Source organism: Cottoperca gobio, chromosome 24, assembly GCF_900634415.1.
Source record: "Cottoperca gobio chromosome 24, fCotGob3.1, whole genome shotgun sequence".
Classification (NCBI taxonomy): Eukaryota; Metazoa; Chordata; class Actinopteri; order Perciformes; family Bovichtidae; genus Cottoperca; species Cottoperca gobio.
Genome location: NC_041378.1, coordinates 9,765,550 through 9,788,877, shown reverse-complemented (window position 1 = coordinate 9,788,877; position 23,328 = coordinate 9,765,550). Strand labels below are relative to the sequence as shown.

General features: G+C 40.7%; 1 protein-coding gene across 5 annotated transcripts in view; it reads left to right on the top strand.

Annotated features, from left to right (window-relative positions):
- The window catches only part of esrrgb (estrogen-related receptor gamma b), a 71,974-nt gene that overhangs the window by 30,542 nt on the left and 18,104 nt on the right, over positions 1-23,328 (top strand). For 4 of the 5 annotated variants that reach the window (XM_029425735.1, XM_029425734.1, XM_029425733.1 and 1 more), the window contains 2 exons: positions 13,234-13,649; positions 18,218-18,334. In XM_029425735.1, the coding sequence (XP_029281595.1) occupies positions 13,234-13,649; positions 18,218-18,334 (533 nt within the window). Of the gene's footprint in view, positions 1-3,018; positions 3,208-13,233; positions 13,650-18,217; positions 18,335-23,328 lie in introns of those variants that run through there. The other variant, XM_029425732.1, reaches the window with a different exon arrangement.

The window sequence follows — 23,328 nt, the reverse complement described above, 5'->3', positions numbered from 1 at the left end:
ATATGAATCTCCAGCTGTTTTTTTTTTCTGCACTAGTTATTCTACTAAATTGAGCAGAAAATGTTTAATTTCAACAGAAACAGTTTGTTCAGTCATCATTCTACCATTCAAATACAAGTCAAACAAAAGACATTTTTATTTTACTGATTACTTTATTTAACTGATAGTTCAAAAAAAAACCATCACTGACTAATTACATTTGAAAGATTATGACTTTTTGTATGTATATTTCCCATGTCATTGATTTTTCTTCAGTAATTCGATTAAAGCACGTGATGAGTTAAATAAAACCAGAGAAGTGCCAGCTATGAGCATACAGCTATACAGCTCCTCAATAATAATATTTTAAGGAAGCTACTTTAATAGTTTTCTTTTATTATTCTATTGTCTGGTAATACATTCAATTATTTCTTTCTCCATTGTTGTTAATAAATAAACTGTAAAATATATTGATGTAGAAACAGGTAACGAAAGTTGTCGTACAGCACAAGTCACACGTTCTATCCACAGCACACAGCGAGCTTCCTGCTGAGCAGTCGGCCGCACATGGTACAGAGTCTGTTCAGAGAGGTCAGAGGGTCAGACATAAAAGAGCAGTTTGCTCATGAATCAGGAATTTAATTACATGCAGCCAGTGTGACAGGGATATTGTCCCTCAACTCACCACGATATGTAATTACTATTTATTGACAGGCAACAATTAGTTCTCTTTCACTTTTCAGAAACAAGCTGCAGACGGTTAATTCTCAGCGTTTCTCATCTGTTTTTAGAAACGTTTCGTTTAGCTTTAATGTGTTTTTGTTCATGAGTGCACACAATTTCAATTGTGCAAGTCTACATTTCTCTGAAAAAATAAACCCAATTCCCCTTTTCTATCCATCTGTTCTCAGTTAAATTAAGGCTATATTCCAGCACTCCGAGGCACTGGAGACGGGGACTACATCACTGAGCATAAAAAAAACCGGCAAATGAGAGCAAAACTATTATAAAAACATAAACTGCTGCCTGAAAATGCTCGGTGATTGGATCCCGGACTGATCTGCTTTAAGAGACACACTCTTGGTCTCTGAAAAGAGCTGAAAATCTGTTTTGCTTAAATACAGACCTAATGATTGGATTACTGTTTCTTCGTTTGGCGATGGCGTGATAGTGGGATTACACACTGTGCGCTCAATAGATTTCCTGTCAGATGCCATGAAGCCCTGTGTCCCCTATCTGTGTAAACTGGCTGGCTGAGTAGGGAGGGAGGCAGATGAGCCTTAGACTTACAATATGGCCCACCTCCGAAAACTGGCAACACAAACATAAGAGTGGAGCTGCAAAAATTAAACGCAGCTGACATTTTTAATTAATAGACTGAAAAAGATGAGAATGTCAATTCTTTTTTTCTTCAGTTAAAATGTGTTTAATTAACCAAATCCGCAGCTTTACCTTTTATGAGATGTATAGCTGAGGTATGATCTCATGCACTCTCACTTGCATCTTTATATAAACATTTAGACATTTAGTTTTTTATTTAATCAACTTCTTCCCCAGTATTCAAACCTTAATGTAAAATCATACATGTCATCTAAACATTAGTGTCTCTCATTTTCTGTCTTCTCCCTCTTCCTCATTAAAAACATAAACATATCTCCTTTTATTGATTATGTCTGGATGTCTTAATCAGATCAGCGGGAATATCCTGGTTTTCCTCCGCAGAAAAGTACATTAAATGCCAAAATATTGATCAAAACTTTAATTGAGAATGCACAGCTTCTTTTATTAAAGCAATCAGCCTTCGCTCCAGTGACTTTGATATGTACTGACATGAAAAGAAAACGTTCAAATTTATAATTCCCTTTTATTTAAAAGACTGTTGGGAAACAGAGTCTGTCCCGAGGCTTCTGGCGACACAGCAACGCTGTGATCAATAAGAGTGTGTGATGGGTTTTGTATCGATCAGGAAAATGTGGGTTGATGAAGTGGGTTGGAGGGGAGGTGGGGGCTTTGGGTTTCCTCTGATGGCTGCCACATTACACAGACGTGGTAAAGATCCACTCAAAGTTGTCTGTCGTCGTCATCGTTATTATCATTCCTGCCGAGGTCATTATCACTCTCGGTTTCTTACATCCTGCCTCTTTCAGGATTGGTAGACCCCCTCTCTTCACAGTGTGATTGGTGAAATGCTGTGGGAAGCAGCTGCCATTACTTCAAAGGAGGGCAGGCTGTGGAAAGCCAGATCCATGGTGGAGAGGATAAAGGAGTAAAGGGAACAGTTTAGCTCTGTAAGCTGGCACTGAGCCTTTTAAAGCACAGTAAACAGACCTGTTTAAATCGCCTTGAGTGAACATGCTGCTACTTCTGCTGCTTGTCAATTACTGCTGTCCACTTCAGTTTACTTCTGCAGGAGAAACTCCTCATCTGTCTCCTTCTCTATATCTATTTATATTTACATCCACTGTGTATCTTTATCTATATCTATCTGGGGGGGGGGGGGGGTTCTGCCTGTCTCTCTGTGTTTTCCAGCGCTCCCTTGTGAATGACTGGACACTGACTGGTTGTTCTTTAGCCCGTCCCATCTCAGTAATCTGTCATCCTCATTGGCTGTTCTCTAGACAGCCCTCCTGAAACAGACCAATGGCAACTGCTCCATATGCACCAACCACTCCCTCCTGCTCTTAAAGAGCCCCCATGACTTCAATGGAGACTCAATCCCCTCGCTGACTTACTCAGCCTGAGTGCGCTCTCACCACTGCTGCTCTCCATCCATCTGTGTCTCTTTTACTCTCTCTTTCTCTCTCCATCACTCCGCTGATCTTTATTCTTTTCTCCTCTTCTCTGCACTTACTTCCCGTTTCCTCTCTTCATTAGGTTTTTCCTCCTCTCTCTGTATCCCCACCACTCTTCCTCTCTCCACGCGTTCTCCTGAGCCTGAGTGTGCAGCACCTGTGCAGACTGGAGTTTGTCGGGCCGAGGCAGAAGGTTTTTTTTTTTTGTGTGTGTGTGTGTGTGTGTTGAACAGGGGAGGGAGGGGAGACAACACCCAGGAACACCTGACAAACATTTCATCAAGATATGTGGAGACTTAGGAACTGATCTCCTCCTCCAGCTTTTCCCAAGCTGTTTGTTTCTCTGTTTTTTTTATTACAACACCTGGAATGCTTAACGTGGACTGATGGATGTTTCCGAACTGTGCATCCCTGACCGTCTCTGCTACCACAACCAGTAGGTGCATCTTTTGTTCACGTCTTTTTACCCTTCTCTGTTTATTATCATCTCTACTGTTGTTTCCATTGTAGGTGACAGAATTTTATTTACTTATTTGCCTCTATTATTAACAAAAAGGAGAGAAAAGCATAAGGAAGACCTGTGTTTGAATCACTTTTGAAACAAATCTCATGCATGAAGTAAACAATAAAAAAAAAGCAATACTATCTCAGCTCCCCATGTACGGGACAGCAGAGCTCAGTAGTGTCAGTGAGGCTGCGGTAGCGGAGCCCGCGGGGAGTCCAGGTCGGACGGTTGCCCTACAGCTGTCTTGCTCTGCATCAAGATCCAGGGTTTAACCTCAGCCACAGGGAAGAGCCAGAGGCAGATAAATGCGGGCGATATCCAGACGATACCCTCTGGCAGCAGCCGGTATCCGGCGGTGTCCCAGGGAAAGAAAACTGTGACTGTACTGTCGCCCAGTCTGAGTGAGAGTGTGTGTTCTTGAGAGACAGATAATAGTTTATTTGAGGAGGCAGAAAACTGTCTGTCTGTGTTCGGTTAAAGCTTTGATCACTTTTCTGTTTGTGCTTTTTGCACTTTACTTAATTGTGTCACTTAAGATTAATTCATGGGAGGGATTTGATCATCTCCAAAGTGCCAGTTTACGTATATTTGAAAAATGCAGCTAATTTGAATGAGCTTAAAGTGTATATACATATAGTCCTTGTGCATTTAGTTCATAAGTGCAGGGATCAAGCAGCTTGTTTTATAGTAGTCAAAGAAACTCAGATCACGAATGGAGCGGCAGTACTTTATGTCTCATTACTGTACTCTTTGCATGCCTGGAAAGATGCACTTCTTTTGAACAAATATGACGTTGTGAGACCCTTCAAACCCTCGGATCCTCTTAATGTTGAGCTCTAGATGGGATTGGAAAGGTTTAACCTGTTTAGTACTCTGTACAGGACTGTGATTAGGATTATTTCAAACTCTCCCCAAAGACTTTACAAATAAAAAAGGAAAAGTCTTCTGTAATGTTAAACAAAAATGTACAAAATCAGCCTGCATTTGTTTAGCTAGAGAAATGATAAAACCGCATTCAGAAGTAACTGCTTTATATGACGAATGATTAGTAACAATAATTTAAAAGTGGTTGTAGATTTTATGCACGTTGCAGTAATCTCATGCAACATTAAAAATGTACGTCTTGTTGATTTTTACATACATGTTTATGTTGTATTTTAGATTTGTACTGGCACAAGACAAATGGCAAGTAAAGAAATAAAGTGTAAGATTGACAAGATTGTTAATTCAAACTGTTTCGACAGTGAAGCTGTTTTTATGTGAGGTACATTACAGGGAGTACATACATTTAATTTAATTACTACAATCAAATTAATCGCACTAATTTCTCAGTGTAAATATACTTTGTATGTCTGTGTAATATTTAACCACAAGTGAATTTGTCAGTTGTTTTGATATCCCACTTAAAAGTAACAGATCTGGGTTTCATTTATTTTAAATGTGTTTAAATATATCGGTTTCATGTATTGTCTTTGTCTATTTGACATTCAATATTGTAATTCTTGTACAGATTGCAGTGCGGTTTAAAAAAGAACACAACCTTTGAGCTCTTCTTTTTCGCACAATCATCAATTTATAGAATCTGTAAAACTGCATTTCCTACACATTAAGTCAATTATAACAGTGGGATTTAAGTTATTATATTTTGTTTATTACATGTTGTAAACATTTTAAGTTGAATCTAAATCATAAAAAAGACAAAGCAATATGATGCTATAAACCTATAGTGACCCCGGCCCATGTCTTCTTGGTGTGTAGTACATTTTGTGTGTGTGTGTGTGTGTGTGTGTGTGTGTGTGTGTGTGTGTGTGTGTGTGTGTGTGTGTGTGTGTGTGTGTGTGTGTGTGTGTGTGTGCTGCTGTGTTTGTGTGAGTGTATGTCTGTGTGCATCTGCATATATGGACGCACACGATATATTCATGTGTGTGTTTTGGCAGGAGTCAGGAGCTGGTTACGTATGTGCATGTACTTGTACACGTTATGTGTGGATGAATGCATACTGTGTGAATGTGTAAATATTTTGAAGCTTTCAGATTGCCTCCTCTGATAACTGCAGGATAGTTGGGTCACATGTAATACTATTTTCTATGACACACTAGCATCACCATAAAACCCCATAAAGTCGTGTACGTTGTGCTGACGGTTTACAAACTCCCCACTCTACATAAACCGAGTTCTTCTTGGGATTAATGCTGCATTTTCTAAGGGAGTTAGTTTAATTACTCTGTTATGTTGATGTGTTTATTTAAGGAGAGCAAACCATGCTAAACCTTTTTAAATTAACTATACACTGTAGGAAACTTGCAATTTATAGTAGCAAAAGAGCATCGTAACAGAAGCTAAATAATTTAATATACAGTAACTGATTCTAAAAAGTGTCTTTCCCTTAAGTATTGATAACTATAGTGGCACTGTAATTGTTTGCTCATGTATTTGCATACAGTAAATCTGCTTTTAGTGTCGCATAAAGCTGTGCTTAGTAAGGTCTTCGGGCAATGCTATTAATAATCCCTTTTGGCTTGACGACCGACCTACTGGCCAGAGGTGAGAGGTCCAACGACTCTTGTGTCCAACTCTCACGACACGTCTCTGCTGAGGCAATATACATATATATATATATATATATATATATATGTATCTTTTAAAGAAAGTATTTTACTCTTTCAAGGATAACATTACAAAATTATTTTAAAAAAATGTTATTGTGCAAACATGTAAAAAAAACCATAATATGCTGAGAGGTTTCAGTGTTCGGAATTTATGATTTCATCTTAATAGAATATGAACATGAAGACCGTTTTGGTGTTTTTTGGAACAAATTTTTTAAATGTTAAGCGACTTTGTGTGTAGCTAAAAATCCAAATAACCTCCAGCTTTACGGTCAGTGAGCAGAGTCCATTCAGCTGAGTAAACTTCTATTAAAATCTGCCTACACTTTAGTTAGTCTACACCTTTTTTTAGATGACATGATTTGAAAATTCTGGGGAGAGAAAGAATTCCTCCTGCTATCTGCTTATAAATATTGTTTTCATGGTAAACGCTCCTTTTCAAACATACATCATAGAATAGTGTATCTTCATTTTGAATCATAAACACATTATTTTCCTATTGTTTAAATGTAAAACAAAATGTCAATTTTAAAATGATCAACTTTATTATGTCTCTGTGATAAGCCGTGGTTTTAGTAGGATTAGCCTTGGCAGTTTTGACAACTGCATCGTTCACACTTAAAGGTTTTATGTGCAGTTTAGTAATAAATCAGATCCATTTCTCTTTCGTTTCACCTGTTGTTCCCATAGTTGCCCTTCAAAAGCAAACCTACAGGAATGCATAAGCACAAGCGGTCAAATGTATGCGCACACACACACACACACACACACACACAACTGGACACTATCGTAGACACACGCACATACGGATGAGACCAAAGAATCCCACACTGACCTGGGATCTAATTTTAGCGGTGCTATATCATGGAAACACCTGACTGTGTCTGTTAAGAGAAACACATCTTATCATGCGTTGCATCTGCATTTATTATGCTAGTTATGCACATGGTCATATTGTGTTTATAATGTAATGTCTCCATTAGTCAGTGTCATTAATATAAATAATAATAATAATAATAATGAATAAGGTATAAAGTTCTTGGGCCAATCAATTGTCTTTTCAATAGTGTCACATTAAACTTTATTTTAAATATGTAGTATCAGAAAAGTTTATCTAAATTAAATTACAGCACAATATTTGAACTCTGTGTTTAGTGTTAGATTTCTAACTAGATAAAAACCTTGATATAAAACTTCCCCCTAAAAAAGATCTGAGATTTATGAAATGATATTTGATATGTTACTGATAGATGTGCGTCTTATTGCTGCTTCTATGTGTCGTTCAAAAGCCTTTAAGTGTACACGTCAGAAATAGTCAATTCCATTTTAAGTCTTGGTAACATTACAGGAAATGTTGTTTTGTTACTTGTGAGGGCCGGTGTATTACATTCTGCTTAATCACTCCAGTGAATGGACACATGTGGTTGCTGCCAGCACACTTCTCTGCACTGCATGGAAACATCTATCACTGTGCTTCAAATAACACGGTCACAGTTGGTCTTTGTACCAAAATGATTTAAACCAATCTTAAAGTTTGTTGGCTGAAGGGATCAGGGAGTCCACTGACGGATGGAGGGAGCAGGTGGTGCTGCTGAGTTTTGTTCACAATGTGGGAAAAAAAATACTGCTTCCCTCCAACTTTACTTTTTACCGCCATCTTTGAGTTTCCACGAAGAAGTTCAGGAAAAATGAAAAACAATTCAAAAGGGTTGTGTTTATTAATTAATGGCAATTGGCTGCTGCATACGAGGGTTCAGCCCAACTCTGTGTGACTGCATGAGAGGAGAAATAACTTCATTACATGTCATGACCCCCCTCTTGATATAGATATATCCTTTAGGCAGCCTGTCAAGGACTCTGAATTCATCAGGATGTAGATGGCCGCTTTTTTTGCAGCCGCTATTCAATCAAAACATGAATGTGGCTTTTATGTGCTCAGGCTAAATGCAAGCAGCAGAGAGGACTTCTTAGAGTGAGTTTGTTTTATTGATCAAATGAAATTAACACACACACACACACACTGAAGAAGAAGCAGTGCGTCTAATCATGGAGTGTGGGTCAGCCGGCATGTTTAATTTAATGGGCCTCATCGTAGCTTCACGAGGTCTCACATTGTGAACTTAATTCCTTTTCACCACGTTAATTTGCATTGTGTCAATTGACCGGAGCGCTTACTGTATCAGCTTGAGTCTCACTTGAAATTCAGCCCATGCCCTAATACCATTAGGCAAATGCAAAGTTGTGTCATTTACACATTTGAAAAAAAAAAAAAAAAAAAAAGAGGGAGAGAGAGAGAAAGCCAATTGCACCGACAAGACTCGCTTGTGATTATCTGTGGATGTTATTACTGTGGAGAAGCAGACGTTTGAAGGTTATGTTTCTGGGCAGTAATTGAAATGCAAAATAACATTAGGATCGATGGCCATCTCTGTTTATTTATGAAATCAATATCGTAACTGTCCCTCATGAGTCCCCCTCTGATTCCCAATGACGGCTTAAGTCTCTGCTCGTTTATTCTTTCTCCTCCACAACCTCCTTCTTCTGTCTCTTTTTAAAAGGCAGTTAGGGGTGTGTTTGACTTTGCAGGGAGAGCAATTTCCTGGAGGTGGTGGACGTGTATGTAGATGGGGGTTGATACTCCAGGTAAGGAGACATCATCCATGTGGGAAATCTATGCAATCTCTCCTCGTGGCAGTGACATTGAAGAGGCCATATGCTGGAAGGTGTGTGTGTGTGTGTGTGTGTGTGTGTGTGTGTGTGTGTGTGTGTGTGTGTGTGTGTGTGTGTGTGTGTGTGTGTGTGTGTGTGTGTGTGTGTGTGTGTGTGTGTGTGTGTGTGTGTGTGTGTGTGTGTGTGTGTTTGAGTGAGTGTGTTAGAGACACAGAGAAGCAGGAACTAAGTATATCTGCCTTGCAGTACAAACGTTGTACTGGAACTTAACAACTCTGTCAGGAGTGGTAACTTAAGTAAGTAAAGGTAAGTAATAATGTTTTCAAAACAAAATTTGTAAAGAGACACAAATCTTAACAAAGTAAATACATCCACTTACTTATTCTTATTCAACCATATCATGGCCTTCTTCAGCTATGGTACATGATCAGGTAGCTGAGTAAGTGCGTTTACAATAATCACCGCATAAAATCGACAAAGTCCTTCACGGTTAAAGCTCAAAACACACATTTTAGCATCAAGTCAGAGCTGAAACTATTAGAAAGTTAATCGCCAGCTTTTTTGATCATCAATTAAAGGATTTCTTTAATACAATGATGTCAAATGTTCACTTGTTCTAGCGTCTCAATTTTGAATATTTGGTGGTTTTCTTATTATTCTATAATAATGAATTAAATGTATCTTTATGTTTTGGACGGTGTGTAAGACCGGACCAGACGTATGAAGACGTCACCTTGGTCTCTCAGAACTTGTGATGAACATTTTTCACCATTTTCTATCAAGATGATCGTCAAATTAATAAATAATGAGGATAAGGATTGCAGCCCTAAACTTAATTTTGGCAGGTGAAATGTCATGCACTATTAAAATACATAAAATATATTATATAACTATAAAGGCACAAAAGAAATACAACAAGGAATAACATTTTTAAAAAGAGCAATTACCTCCGTCCAAAATAGCCAGGTGAATAAGTTGAGACGTCTTTTGTTCCACAGTTTAGCGCTAAAGACAACAAATGCATCGTCTCATTGAGCAGACAATGAGTAGCAGAACTACGAGAATTTAAGGAGTTATATAACAATTCAGACTTGATAGGTAGTAACCACAATTGTATATGTAATATTACATTTCTTGGCTGAGAGGCTGTGATTTAGACGTGTTAACTGAAGCTGCAAGGTTTGAGACGATGAAGACATGCACAGCTTGCAGATTTTAATAAACACGGTTGTTTCTATTGTAACAAATAACCCTAAATATATTTTGACGAATGTCTTTGCTCCATAAACCGACAATATATCGCAGCAGTGCATTAATGCATTAAAATTTTAGAACGCATACATTTTTTAATGACCTTCACTTGTGCCAACGCTATCATGCGCATGTTGTTGTTACTACTTAACACTTGGGCGACACACACTACCCCATTTTCCCCCTCGCATGACCATTCATTTCCCAGACACCCCGGCCGCGGACTAACAGTGTAATCTATGTGTCAGGCAGGAAGGGGCACTCAGTTTAAAGCTGATAGAGTTTGCCCCAAACAAGGACAGCCTATCATAGAAAGATTAATGAACTAATTTCATGCATGGCTCCTTGCCTCTGTCCTTCTACGCTTCCATGTTCGACTGTGTGTTCAGCGCCATGATTTACGCTGTGTTGCTTGCTACAAGCTTAACCCCAAGCTTAACAATAATATTTCCCCTCTGTGGGAAAATACATAGTAAAATATGGAGAGTCGGATTTTTAACCCTTCACTCGTCGAGCCGAGCATGAGGTCATTGTGGAGAATTTCTTTGAATATTATGCATTTGAGATTTTTCTTTTTTTGACTGCTTGTAAAAATGTATTGTGCAGGCTGGAAAACATAATTCATGGTTTAAAGAAGAGGTGGATGGATTCAGGATCTGGTAGGGGAGCAGAGGATCTGCAACACTGCCAGCATGAGAAGACATGCCAAAATACACATTCCCACGCACATATGCACACATACACATTTGAGATTTTAAGCTGCTCTGGTGGGACATTTTCACACCCATCACACTTTGATTACAAAATCTAAATAAATAAATAAACTGGTCACTGATGTGAGTTGTCGCGTCTAGACGCTCTTTTTCTTTCAATGTGGAGGACAGACTGAAACCTGTGTCTGCTGCTCCGAGGCGTCCATTGTGGGGCCGTCTGGGCCTCTTAGAACAGCAGAGCAGAGAAGGCAGGTGACCTTCACGTCTGTCCGATGAGTCTTGCTTGTCTGCTTGGTTTGTACAATTTTTCTGCGCGGCGGAGCAAACACTACCACATCAGATATTAGGTGCAATGCGTTTGTGCGTGTTTGAGTGGGCGTGTGTGTGTGTGTGTGTGTGTGTGTGTGTGTGTGTGTGTGTGTGTGTGTGTGTTGCCAAGGGAGCGGGGCGGGTTGAGGAGAGTCAGGCTGTGCTTAGAAAACTCTATGTCTCTCTTTATAATAAGGAAGAAACCAAATTATGAAACTATGAAGCTATTTCTGTCCGCACGGATTGGTGGTTCGTGCCATTATTTCATTTCGACAGATTTGAAAGGACCCATTAGAAATTTCCATTAAACCTAACAAAAAACATCTCCCCAGCGTTACTGTGTGCTAAGTGGGGAATGAACTACTTTTTACATATGCCACAATGTACTATTCCATAGGGAATCCCCCTATCTGCCTGCAATGATGTATTAACTGTTACCACGCCGCTCTCTCCAATTCCCTCAGATGGGAGAAAATATACCTTCCAATTGACTATAGGTGCATGCTGATTGCTAACAAGATTTAACGGGAGCCCTGTGAATCTTTTATAAACCGCAATAGACTCAGAATGAAGACTAACATAATGTTGTATTGCTCCATCTCGCACTATGTTAACAGTCCTGACTGATTAAAAATGCATAAGGAATGTCTGGGACCCGTAAGAGGAGGGTTTATTTTTTCATGCCTCATCTGGAACAGGAAGGAAGCAGAGGATCAATAGATCTGATCTGGGCCCAGGGGTGGAGGCGATCTCCGCCTCCTCCCTCCACCCGCTACCCTTTAGCAGTTAAAAGAGAGGTTTCATGTTGTTGGGGCCTGATGACTTCATGGCTTTATATAAACACTTGTGCAAAGAGGCAACAGAGGGGAAAATACATTCTTAACCACGACACCAAATTTGAAAAACAGGGCCGCTGCTGGCAGCAAAAAGGCAACAAGTTCAGAGGAATTTGGTGAGCATTAGCTTCTTGGGAGTTTCAGACATTCTTAACATCGCTTTCCAATGTTCTCACCCAATATTTACAACTCCCAAGCACGTAGGGCTCAAGTTGTGTAAAATCAGCACCAACTCTGACAGACGGAGCCAGCGGTTCTAAAACACATCCAGGCTTCATTTCATGTTTATTTTAGAGGCTGTTATTGAAGCTACTGCAGAAGCAATGGTGCTACAACAACATACAGAGGCTGTACGGCCTTGTAGAGAAATTATTGTCCCACAACAATAGCAGTAGTTGCTGTTATTTATTGTGTCATGCACAAATAAGTGGATTAATAAAACCATAGTTTTCAGAAAGAACATAACTTCTTACATGGCAAACTAGAAGGGCTCTGTGAGAGCGCAGAACTCCGCAAAAGCCTTGCCCTGTCACGCAATGTTAACGGAAGTGAAAAATGATTAATTAATAAACAATAATAAAAATATTTTTTCTATCAGCCCCATGATTCAGATCCGCTCCAACGTTTAATGACTTCTTCTTTGGCCCATGTTACACCTTATCACCAAGATTCACACAATTCGGGCGTGTAGTTTTTCCGTAATCCTGCTGACAGACGAACAAACAAAAACGAAAAACTGAATTTAATCCCAGGTCAGTGCCTCTTCCTCAGCCTCTCCAACCTCTCACTTAAATCCACCGTAACCCGGCACCGTCCTTTGGCAAACTAACCGGGACTATTGATTGGGTCATATATTACCCATGATCCTCCATATGCTGAGTGTAACACCTCTCTCTGTCCATTAACAGCCTCCTGAAGTTTCATTCATTCATTTACTTCTGGCAGCCGACCAATTGTGGGCATTGTTTTCAAGATGTATGTGGCATCTGTTGACATGATCATTAGTTACCATTTTGCCTGAGAGAAATAAAGCTGCTGTAGTATATCACTTGGCATTCCAACACATAAATGGTTGTGTCTGTAACATAATCTATCAAACTCAGACGGGCCGGCTCCATCACAGCTGATGAATCTCTCGCAGAATGATCAGGTGATGATGGAAGAAAGCAACGCTCAGTACATCTTGTCAGACTTGTTCGTGGTGATAATTTCACTGATACTGCAGTTTTCTGATGTTTATTTACTTGAATGTAAGGTTATTTGTGTCTCAGTTGTCAGTGTTTATTCAGGCCCCATTTCCATATCGCTGATGTTGTTTGAAAACCTTGTTCCTCCAGATTTAGTTTTTTTTACTTTAATTGAAAGATTATATGATCCTTGACTATTTAAGAATTAGGAAATGTCTCTGATTCACGTTGTCCTTACAGAATTAAAGATGATCTTTTCATCCAACAACTTCTTTTTTTGTCAATTCCTGATTTCAGTTGCTCCCCAATTTGCACTATATTTGATGTAAATACAGTTCCCAAAACTGACCACAGCTATCATCTTTGTGTGTGTTTCATCCAGGTTGCTAACCAGAATGCCCTCTGAGGACCGACATTTATCCTCCAGCTGTGGTTCTTACGTCAAAACCGAGCCTTCCAGTCCATCCTCCTCGCTAGTAGACACCGGCAGTCACCACAGTCCCAGCGGCAACTCTGACGCCAGCGGCGGCTACATTAACGGCAGCAGCAGACACTCACACGCCCTGGACTCCCCGCCAATGTTCAACCCAGGCATGCTCGGAGGCGGTGCCGCCTGCCTACGCCGCTACGAAGAGTGCTCCGGCGTTGTGGTGGACGACTCGCCGATCAAGTGCGAGTACATGCTCAATGCCATTCCCAAGAGGCTGTGCCTGGTGTGTGGTGACATTGCCTCAGGGTACCACTATGGGGTGGCCTCCTGTGAAGCCTGCAAAGCCTTTTTCAAAAGGACGATACAAGGTATTTCCCGCTTCTTCTTCTTCTTACAAACTTTCACTGGCTCCCTTGAGCTCATCTACAATGTTTTTACGCTGCCAGTGTAATGATATTTTTCTGTAATTTCCCAGGGGGTTGAATACTCTGCTAAGAAAGTGTTAACCCTTTAAACCAGGTGTACTATAACATATTTTTTCTAAATACTTTTTATGAGCTTTACCACAACAGTTGTGATTGCCAGGGAAACATATTGACCTGAATAAATCTGTTGTTATGTGTTCCATGAGTTCCATGAGTTCCATGAGTTCCATGAGTTCCATGTGTTCCATGAGTTCCATGAGTTCCATGAGTTCCATGTGTTCCATGAGTTCCATGTGTTCCATGAGTTCCATGTGTTCCATGTGTTCATGTGTTCCATGAGTTCCATGTGTTCCATGTGTTCCATGTGTTCCATGGTTCCATGTGTTCCATGAGTTCCATGTGTTCCATGTGTTCCATGAGTTCCATGTGTTCCATGAGTTCCATGAGTTCCATGTGTTCATGTGTTCCATGAGTTCCATGTGTTCCATGTGTTCCATGTGTTCCATGAGTTCCATGTGTTCCATGAGTTCCATGTGTTCCATGTGTTCCATGTGTTCCATGAGTTCCATGTGTTCCATATGTTCCATGAGTTCCATGTGTTCCATGTGTTCCATGAGTTCCATGTGTTCACGTGTTCCATATGTTCCATGTGTTCCATGAGTTCCATGTGTTCCATGAGTTCCATGTGTTCATGTGTTCCATGTTTTCCATGAGTTTATGTGTTCCATGAGTTCCATGTGTTCATGTGTTCATGTGTTCCATGTGTTCCATGTTTTCCATGAGTTCATGTGTTCCATGTGTTCCATGTGTTCCATGTGTTTCTCGATGCTGGTATCTAACCGTCTGCTCTTTATGGGACTAATACAACGTTGTGATTACGAGAGTCTACAGCAGGCATTAGCATTAGGCCTAGACTGTAAATCTGCTCTGGGTTGTGATTTCTTGATGTGTTTGCATGTGAATCCTGACATTGACTCTGCCATGTGTGGGATCTGTTCCAGAATGATCTGCAAACTGAGATGCAGATTTTTGAATTTCATCAGCAGGATTTGTTGTCTGTAGACATGGAGCTAGACAGCGGGGTAGTGAGGTCATGGCCACATTGAAGAGGTCGATTTAATCTGTGCAAAGCCTTCTGAATTACTAAAGCAATTCAAAACAGTTAAACATCTTGTTCATTAACCTTTTTGATTTTATTGGTTGCATTACTGCCAACAGTTAAGGAATGTGGCTGATTTAATAAACATAGCTGGTTACTGTTTCACTGTAGCCCAACACACTTTACAGGTTTTACTGTATATCTATAGCCACAATGGTTTTTACTTTTGCAGAAACAGAAATGAATGTCAGTGACAACAACATGATATGTGACCGGCTGTATTGACATACAAAATAAGCAATCACGAAGAAGTGGAGGCAATTAAAATGTGCCTTCATATTAACAATGCTGTCAGATGGACGTTTATGAAGGGGTTGACAAACAGACAGCATACAATAATGACAACATTTTCTTAAAGCCACTCACTTTTTTTCTTTTTTCTGGCTGATTTAAGCGACCTGATAACTGGCTGGAGTCGGTGTGTTGAAGGGATTCATTCAACATGTTCCAATGTAAAAAGTGTCCGCGTGTGCCTTTGTGTCTACCTGCAAAGATCCCCCCACTTTTTCTTCTTCTTCTTATTCTTCTTCTTCTTTTTTTTTCTTCTTCTTCTTCTTCTTCTTCTTCTTCTTCTTCTTCTTCTTCTTCTTCTTCTTCTTCTTCCTCTCACTCTCCTTCGTGGAGGACAGGCCCATAATGAACCTAATCTGTCCGCCATTCGTCCTGAGCCGCGGGAGTTTCAGTCAATAACAATCAGTGTTGGGTGACTGTAATTAAGAGCCAGGCATTTCATTGGGAGAAAGTCGAGAAAGGAGGGTGGGAGGATAGTGTGGATCTGTTCTTTGCCCCCGGGCCCCTCCAACCCACACCCAGAGGGGGGAGGAGATGGGGGCCAATTAGAAGCGCAGGCACGTGTTATCGGGGCAATAACAGAGGAAGAGGAGAGAGGAGAGAGACGCTGTTGAGGAGTCCTCCAAATAAAAGGCAGAGGGACAAGAGACAGGGGGACGTGGTCATTCACTGAAAGGAGAAGCCGCTTTAATGGAATGGTAATCAGGAAGGGGGGTCCCGGCCTCGGTAAAGGAGGAGGACAAGGAGAGGTCCAGCTTGAGTGGAGATGAGTGCGTGGATAATAGCATGGCATAATAATATATCAAAATTTAGAGGGAAAATAAGAGAGGTTAAGGAAGGATATGAGAGTGGCTGAAATGTCCTTTGAGAAATAAAGGTGGACACAAGACCTGATTAACTAAGAGGGTATGCCGACAGTGAGCTTTTAGAGGTAGGCAATTTAAGACTATTGTGGACGCCTAATGCACCCCCCCCCCCCTCCCCCTCCCCCTCACATACACACATGAACACACACAGAGGTTGTTTTTGATCCATTCAGGTATAAAATGTTTCCTTTAATAATGGACACTACTTTTTCTGTTCCATTGTGGAACATTTTGAGGCCACTAAATTGTAGATGCATTTCACACTCAGAATTCAAACAAATGGTGGACATTTGAGTGCATTATATATTCAATAGGGAGTGATGTACATTACTAAAATATAAAACATTTAAAAGTATTGAATCTTTAGAAAAACATTTGTTTCACTCTGAAGTTAGTTGGCATTGACAGACATTTTAAAGATTGATTAAATGCCGTCACTCAGCACACGTAAAAAATACAAAATACAGTAGTTATGCCCTAATTCCACTCGACATACTAATCGTATACAGTATGAACTTTAAAATGAATGTAATTTAACTGTTTTTGGAGTACATTAAATACATTTCTTGTAATGTAAACTAAATACTTTCCTGTCTTTTACAAAAAGGAAATCCAGTACATGTCAGTCAAACTGTGACTATGAAATGCCATTGCCAAAAACACTTTACCAAAAGAAAATGCTTTAAAAGAAGTTAATACACATTTCTTTTCGCCAACATATCTCCTGTGTGAACTACTTATGTGCATTGTATTATGGGACATCAGTGTAAATCGCTGTTTCATTGTTTCATACAATGACAATAAACTAGCGTTATTTTCTATAGAGTTTTAACTGCACAAGCAGTATAATGTGACAGTTAGTATAGAATACATGCTGTATGCAATTAGTTATTAGTTATTAGTATAGAATAGGTAGTCAGCACTGCACTCTTTACTGTATTTTCCCTCTGCTAACTCCTCACAGTTTAAAAGACTTGAAACCAGCAGCAGCCTCTGCCAACATCCTGGCATGGTGCCCCGGGCCCCTCACTGTGCATGTGACCCTGCTGGCACCATCGATGCCAGGGATCTTGACAAATGTTGGCACCTTCTCCTTGACCAACAGGGGATTGTGTGTGTGTGTGTGTGTGTGTGTGTGTGTGTGTGTGTGTGTGTGTGTGTGTGTGTGTGTGTGTGTGTGTGTGTGTGTGTGTGTGTGTGTGTGTGTGTGTGTGTGTGTGTGTGTGTGTGTGTGTGTATTGTAGAGGGCAGATCTGACAGAACTGCAGTAGATAACACCTGGTTTGCTGTTTTTAGGTACCATTAATACATCCGTGGACTTAGGGGACAATGTTTAAACACTCAATCAACGGATTTGGATACCTGGGAAACAGGATTTGTCATTAGATTCTTGGGGTCACGTACATGTTTGAAGTGGTCGTGTAATGATCCCAAAAAAATGTTAACTGGAATCTGGTGAGAAAAACAGGCAGCAGTTACATGGCAGCAGATTCAATATGTCTGCATTTCTGGGGGGTTTTTGACCCGAGTGATTAAATTGCATAGGAAATATTTCCATAGTGAGACAACAAACATCGAGACGGACTTGAATAATACATCAAGCTTTGCTACATGATATGGGAGCCTTAGATTGCTGAGTCTAACAGCAGCTCTTGGTCTTTACCGGAGAGCACTATGCAGAGCGCTCGGCTGTGCGTCCGTCTCTTAGCCCTTGTGTTGTTGAGGGAGGGCAGATTTCCCATCATCCTTTAGGTGAAGAGGGATGAGCTGCAAGGGGTCGTGGTGAGCGTTGCAGAGAGGACGCTCTGCATTAATGAAGCTAATTTATCTGAGAATCAAAATGGGGGTAGGACTCCGGGGCGGGGAGGTGCTTTTTACATGTCCCATCAAAATGCCACTAAACCCTCCTCTCCTTCAGGAGTGTCACACGAGGTCACCTTGGGACAGGTGTGTGTGTGTGTGTGTGTGTGTGTGTGTGTGTGTGTGTGTGTGTGTGTGTGTGTGTGTGTGTGTGTGTGTGTGTGTGTGTGTGTGTGTGTGTGTGTGGTCTTTACTGTCTTTCTGTGCCTGTTGTTAACCATCGGATTTGGTCTCCTTTTCTATGTAATAATTCTAAAACAAATTCCTCCTAATTACTGATGTGTACCTTTTGTGCTCACATTATTAATGACATGTTTTCTTTTTATCTTTTACAGGGAATATAGAATACAGCTGTCCGGCCACCAACGAATGTGAGATCACTAAAAGGAGACGCAAGTCGTGCCAGGCCTGCCGCTTCATGAAATGTCTTAAAGTTGGCATGTTGAAAGAAGGTGAGTGCTTAATTGTTTTCATATGACTTATTTCTACTTCAGATATCATTTAAGCGATATAGGGCTGAAACAGTTAGTTCAATATTTGATTCATCGATCAACAGAAATACGGTCCGCAACCTAAACGTTTAGACGGTTTTGCCGCCATCATGAACTTTAGGACTAACTATCAGCGTTTTGAACATACACGTGGTGCCAGTGAATCTAATACCGTCTCACCGTCTTACCGGGGACGAGATGAAGGGTCAGTGATCAGATATGAAAGATGGCTGTGGCCTCCGGGAGACACCAGTGACATCACCCACAAGCCTTACTTACCTCTCCTCACACCTCTCGTCACACGGCCGAGCTTCTACGTGTTTAACTCAGACGAGTGGAAAAAGCTGCTGTGTTGGATGTTCTTACCAAGACTGAGAAGTGTAACAGTACTCTTGAAAAGCACAGGCTGTTCCCCAAAGACTTCCCTCTCCCCTGGGCTCTGGGTGTCTCTCTTCCTCACCCTCTCTCTCTCTCTCCCTCTCTGTCCGTCTGTGTCCCTTCCCCTCTCTTGCCTGGCATATTGATCCGCTAAATGCTTTCTGAACATCCCACCTCACTTCCTGCATGTGTTGTTTCTCCTCCAGAGAGGGACCTCTGGGAGTACAGAGGGGAAATCTAGCCGATAGATTTTTCTTTGTTTTTTTCCAAGGAAAGAGGGTTTTTTTTTTGTCTTTTGTTTGTGTTTTGCATCTGTGTGTTTTAGCTAGAAGCATTATTCCACACTGATGCATAGAGTCTAGCTCTTAGGTATGCTTTTGTTGAGAGTATTATACTACCTAGTGCTGAATTGGGATGGTATACCTTTTTACCGCTGCTCGCAGTGGACGAAACGTACCAAAATTCACTATTTATTCATGTGCAACACTATATCCTTAGCAATATCATATATCATATGTGCAATCGTTTGAATTCAACGTACAGTATATATGTATACTGGTTGAAATGGTTAAGTAAATAAACAATAGGTTATTGTACTCAAATGCAGTTTTTCAATAAATTGGTATTTAATGTTTTTATATTTAGTTTTTTAACACCACAGACAGAACGGCAGTAATGCAGGATGTATCCAAAGCTTTATAAAAACAAAAACACTTTTCTGCTGCTTAAATCTATTATTTTTAAATCAAAGACACAATACCTTTCTATTCACCGTGTTGGATTGGTGCTCTGTTACAAGGCAACGTTAATATTATTGCACAAAAAGTATTTTTTTACAATACATGATTTGATATGTTGTTGTTGTGGCAGAATAAGCACTAGCGCAGGTGTCGAGTACAAGCAATGGAGTTTTATGTGTTATTTATTTGGTTTTTTTTTTGGTATACATTTCTTTCCTCGAGTTTCAGTTACTTTAGATGAGGTGTTCTCAAACTGTGAGGCGTGGAGGGAGATGTGTGAGGCAGAGATGCGTGTGCACCATGTGTGAGGTGAAAGGGACAGGTGAACGATAATAAAAATGATCGTTAGTTGCATCCCTAGAAAGTTGTCTCTACATCCATGGGTACATTGGGAAGCGGGGTCAAGTTCTGAAGTTCAGCCCACTGCCATCTGCACTGATGTATGAAATATATCCTAATATTAAAAAGGACCGTTTAAAGAATTTGTTTCTAAACTCAACTTCAACAGTCATAAATTTTCCTAAAATAAACCATGGTCATACAGTGTTGTTGTGTTCTGCCAGCACCAAACACAACTCATAATAGAAGCCAGCAGCAGTTAACATGGTAACACAAGATTATATGTCAGACTCTTGGTTCACTTCCACTAATACAGCTTCACTATGTACTGACGTAGCACTGTTTGTTCATCTCAGAATGAAGGGTCAGCCATTGTATTGCCATTACAACACTATTTATATATGCGCCCACTCTTGATGTCTTCATCCCGGCCCAAATATCTCACACTGAGGCTTTGACTCTCAGCCAGAAAAAACAACGTTGCTTCAGAAATAAAGCTGAAACTATTAGCGCATGCTTAGAGGAAAACCGGTGGGGTATTGTCTGTGGCAGGCCAAGCTAAGCCATTGATGTGGACAGTCGGTGTGTGTGTGTGTGTGTGTGTGTGTGTGTGTGTGTGTGTGTGTGTGTGTGTGTGTGTGTGTGTGTGTGTGTGTGTGTGTGTGTGTGTGTGTGTGTGTGTGTGTGTGTGTGTGTGAGGGGGATTCTGTAGCCTCCACCGCCTGCTGCTCATGAGACGCGGCATCACAGCCACCACGACATGTGGCACAGTAGGTGATTCTCTGAAAGTGATGGCATTCAATTAAAAGGAAAAAGGACATTTAATCGTGGCATAGTGCCGCGGCTTGGCCCCTTACTGACGTGGGGGGGCTTTGGTCATAGAATCAGTGGGGGACAGCGACTTGCCCTACTTCCTGTAATGAGATCACTATGTAACAAGTGGGCAAGGGCTGGTCATGGAAAAGGAATAATCACATAGTGTAATATGAATGCAGGTGTCATGTAAGAAGCAGAGATCTGCATTACACTGGCACCACGTGTTGCATTGTAAACCTCTTTTTCTATTTTAAAATCTTCTATTCTACAGCTAATAGAATTCTCATAGTCATAAAACAATTTATTGTCGTTACAGCGGCAGTATCATAAGAAACGCTTCGCACTGCAGAAGATGTTGAGAGAACTTATGTGATCAGTCGTTCTAAAAGTGTCTTAATATTTCCACCAGGAGCCTCTAAGCTCCGCTCTAAGCATGCCATCCTGAATTATAAAGTGCCAGCTGCCACAGTTGGTGGGCAGGGGAAGCCCCCCCCTCCCTGCAACACCTGCCGCTAATCAGCTGACTTTCGGTTCTCAAGCCCGGACTGGTGGCGTCAGGTGTGTTTGGAGTCCTTGGAGGTCCAAACAACTCGACGGTTCTGAAGTAGCAGCTCGACATACTTTAGTGAGGAGGTTTTCACAAACAAGCAATGTGCTTTGTTGTATTGGTGCGTAACATAAACATAGCAAGAGGAAATGAAATGACAAATAAAAGCCAAAAGTACAAAAATATAGAATACAAGAAAATTACAATAAAGAAGTGAAAAGAATATTATGTACAAAATTAAAATAAAACAGCTGTGCAGTTTGTTTTTAAGTCATTGTTTTGTGCAGAAATGTGTAAAATTGTCCATGAAAATGTTCCAAAGATTAAAATTCAAGATTAAAGGCTTTATTGTCATTTACACAAAAGCTACAGAGTAGTTGTTGGCAATGAAAATATTAAATCCCAGGCGTCTCCAACAATGAGTACAATACAGAATACGTAAGGCATAAAGAAGATATAAAGAACAAACACACTGTACAGAAAAAACACTGTACAGTGGAATTAAATACCGTATACTGTTATAGTATATACATATGTGGAAAAAATAGATGTATGTACAATAAACATGTAAGTAGTGACACTTCACCGAGTTTAGGTCACAGTATAAAGTATAAAATGAATATGCAATATACAGATATATATATATCTAGTCCCAATGGTGTGCGGTAATGTAACTCGTATATCCAGATGTGAAGACATTAATGTAGCAGGTCTGCTCGACAGTCATGCATGTTTGCTGTGTGTGCACAGTACGCGCGTTGCGTCAGAATGTGAGTGACCAATCTTTGTGACGAGAAACATTTTTATATCTCGTATCTGAGAGGAAAATCAAAGAGACTTTTTGAAAAGCATATTACGGACTTCTCTCCAGATCCGGATCCGGCTTTACTGCTGTCAGCAGAGTGCCTGGATGAGCGGGGTGGAAGGAAGGTCTGTTTGAGGAAACGAGCAGCCTCGCTCAGTGACCCCTGAAATGTCCAGCTGAGGCTGATAAAAGGTCACAGGTCCAATGGAAAAATTCTCACGTAATTACAACTCGCGGAAGGTATGGTGTCAGTCACTTCTGCCAGGAGTCAGTGCCTGCAGCTAATAGCAGCGCTAATAACCCCATAGCATTACTGTGTGGTGCTAAATGATGCAGGAATTCTCTGGATTAAATTAGCCATTTTTGAACTGATATTAAGATGCTTTTTTGTAGGTTTAGTACTGTAACAGTTCCGCGTAGGTCTTTTTTATCAAGTAATCACATCATCACGTCAGCAAGTGCACAACCCCTGTAGGCCTACTGACTTTCTGTCATGAATGAATGTTTTTATCAATTTCAATATAAAAGACACTTCAGAAGTCGATGCTTGCCAGTCTTACTGTTAGCTCAGTTTGTGGTGTGTTCTTTGCTTGTGGGGATTTTCTGACACCGCTGTAACGTGGCAGAAAAATACAAGCTGCCAGACTATTTTGGCAACCTACACCGCTGTCTCGTCCTCGCCCGACCACAGATAGGGATCAGCAGTCTTTCCTGAGCGAACGTGGCTACCGGGGTAACGTTACAGCCTTATTTTCCTCCAGCCACATACACAAAAGATTAGTAAAGTCATATCCAATATCACAGACTGTCAGGTCCCTTTACAATCAATAGGATTGGATCAGAAACCAATCTATACATTAAGATTATATCATCAAACTAAAGATATAGCAAAAGTCTATCCTGTATGGCATACGACTTCAAAGCCAGATTCAGTTTTGACGGTATTGCTCTACGTCTGTGTATTCAAGGCAGTTAAACTGACCGACAGAATGCCCTTTGACCCGTTTCCACTTGATTTTTCTTGTTCCGCAAACTTGTCTATCTAATAGCACATGTATGGAGCCTTGTTTGCTTTTTAGGGTGTCAAACTTCAGCTGAGTGCCCACCCAAAGGCTTTGCACCGGCCTGTCTTCACTGTCTGGCGGGTGATAGATCAGACACGGAGGCTAACACGTGTTCCTCTGAAGAAGGGGATTTAGTGAAGTGCTGACCTCTTTACATCTCTCCGATATGCACACTCTACTCCCAGCACACATTCATGTACGCACATGCCAAATGTATATCACCCCTGACAAGTGACGTGGGATCAGACCTTGAGGTCCATGTTTCC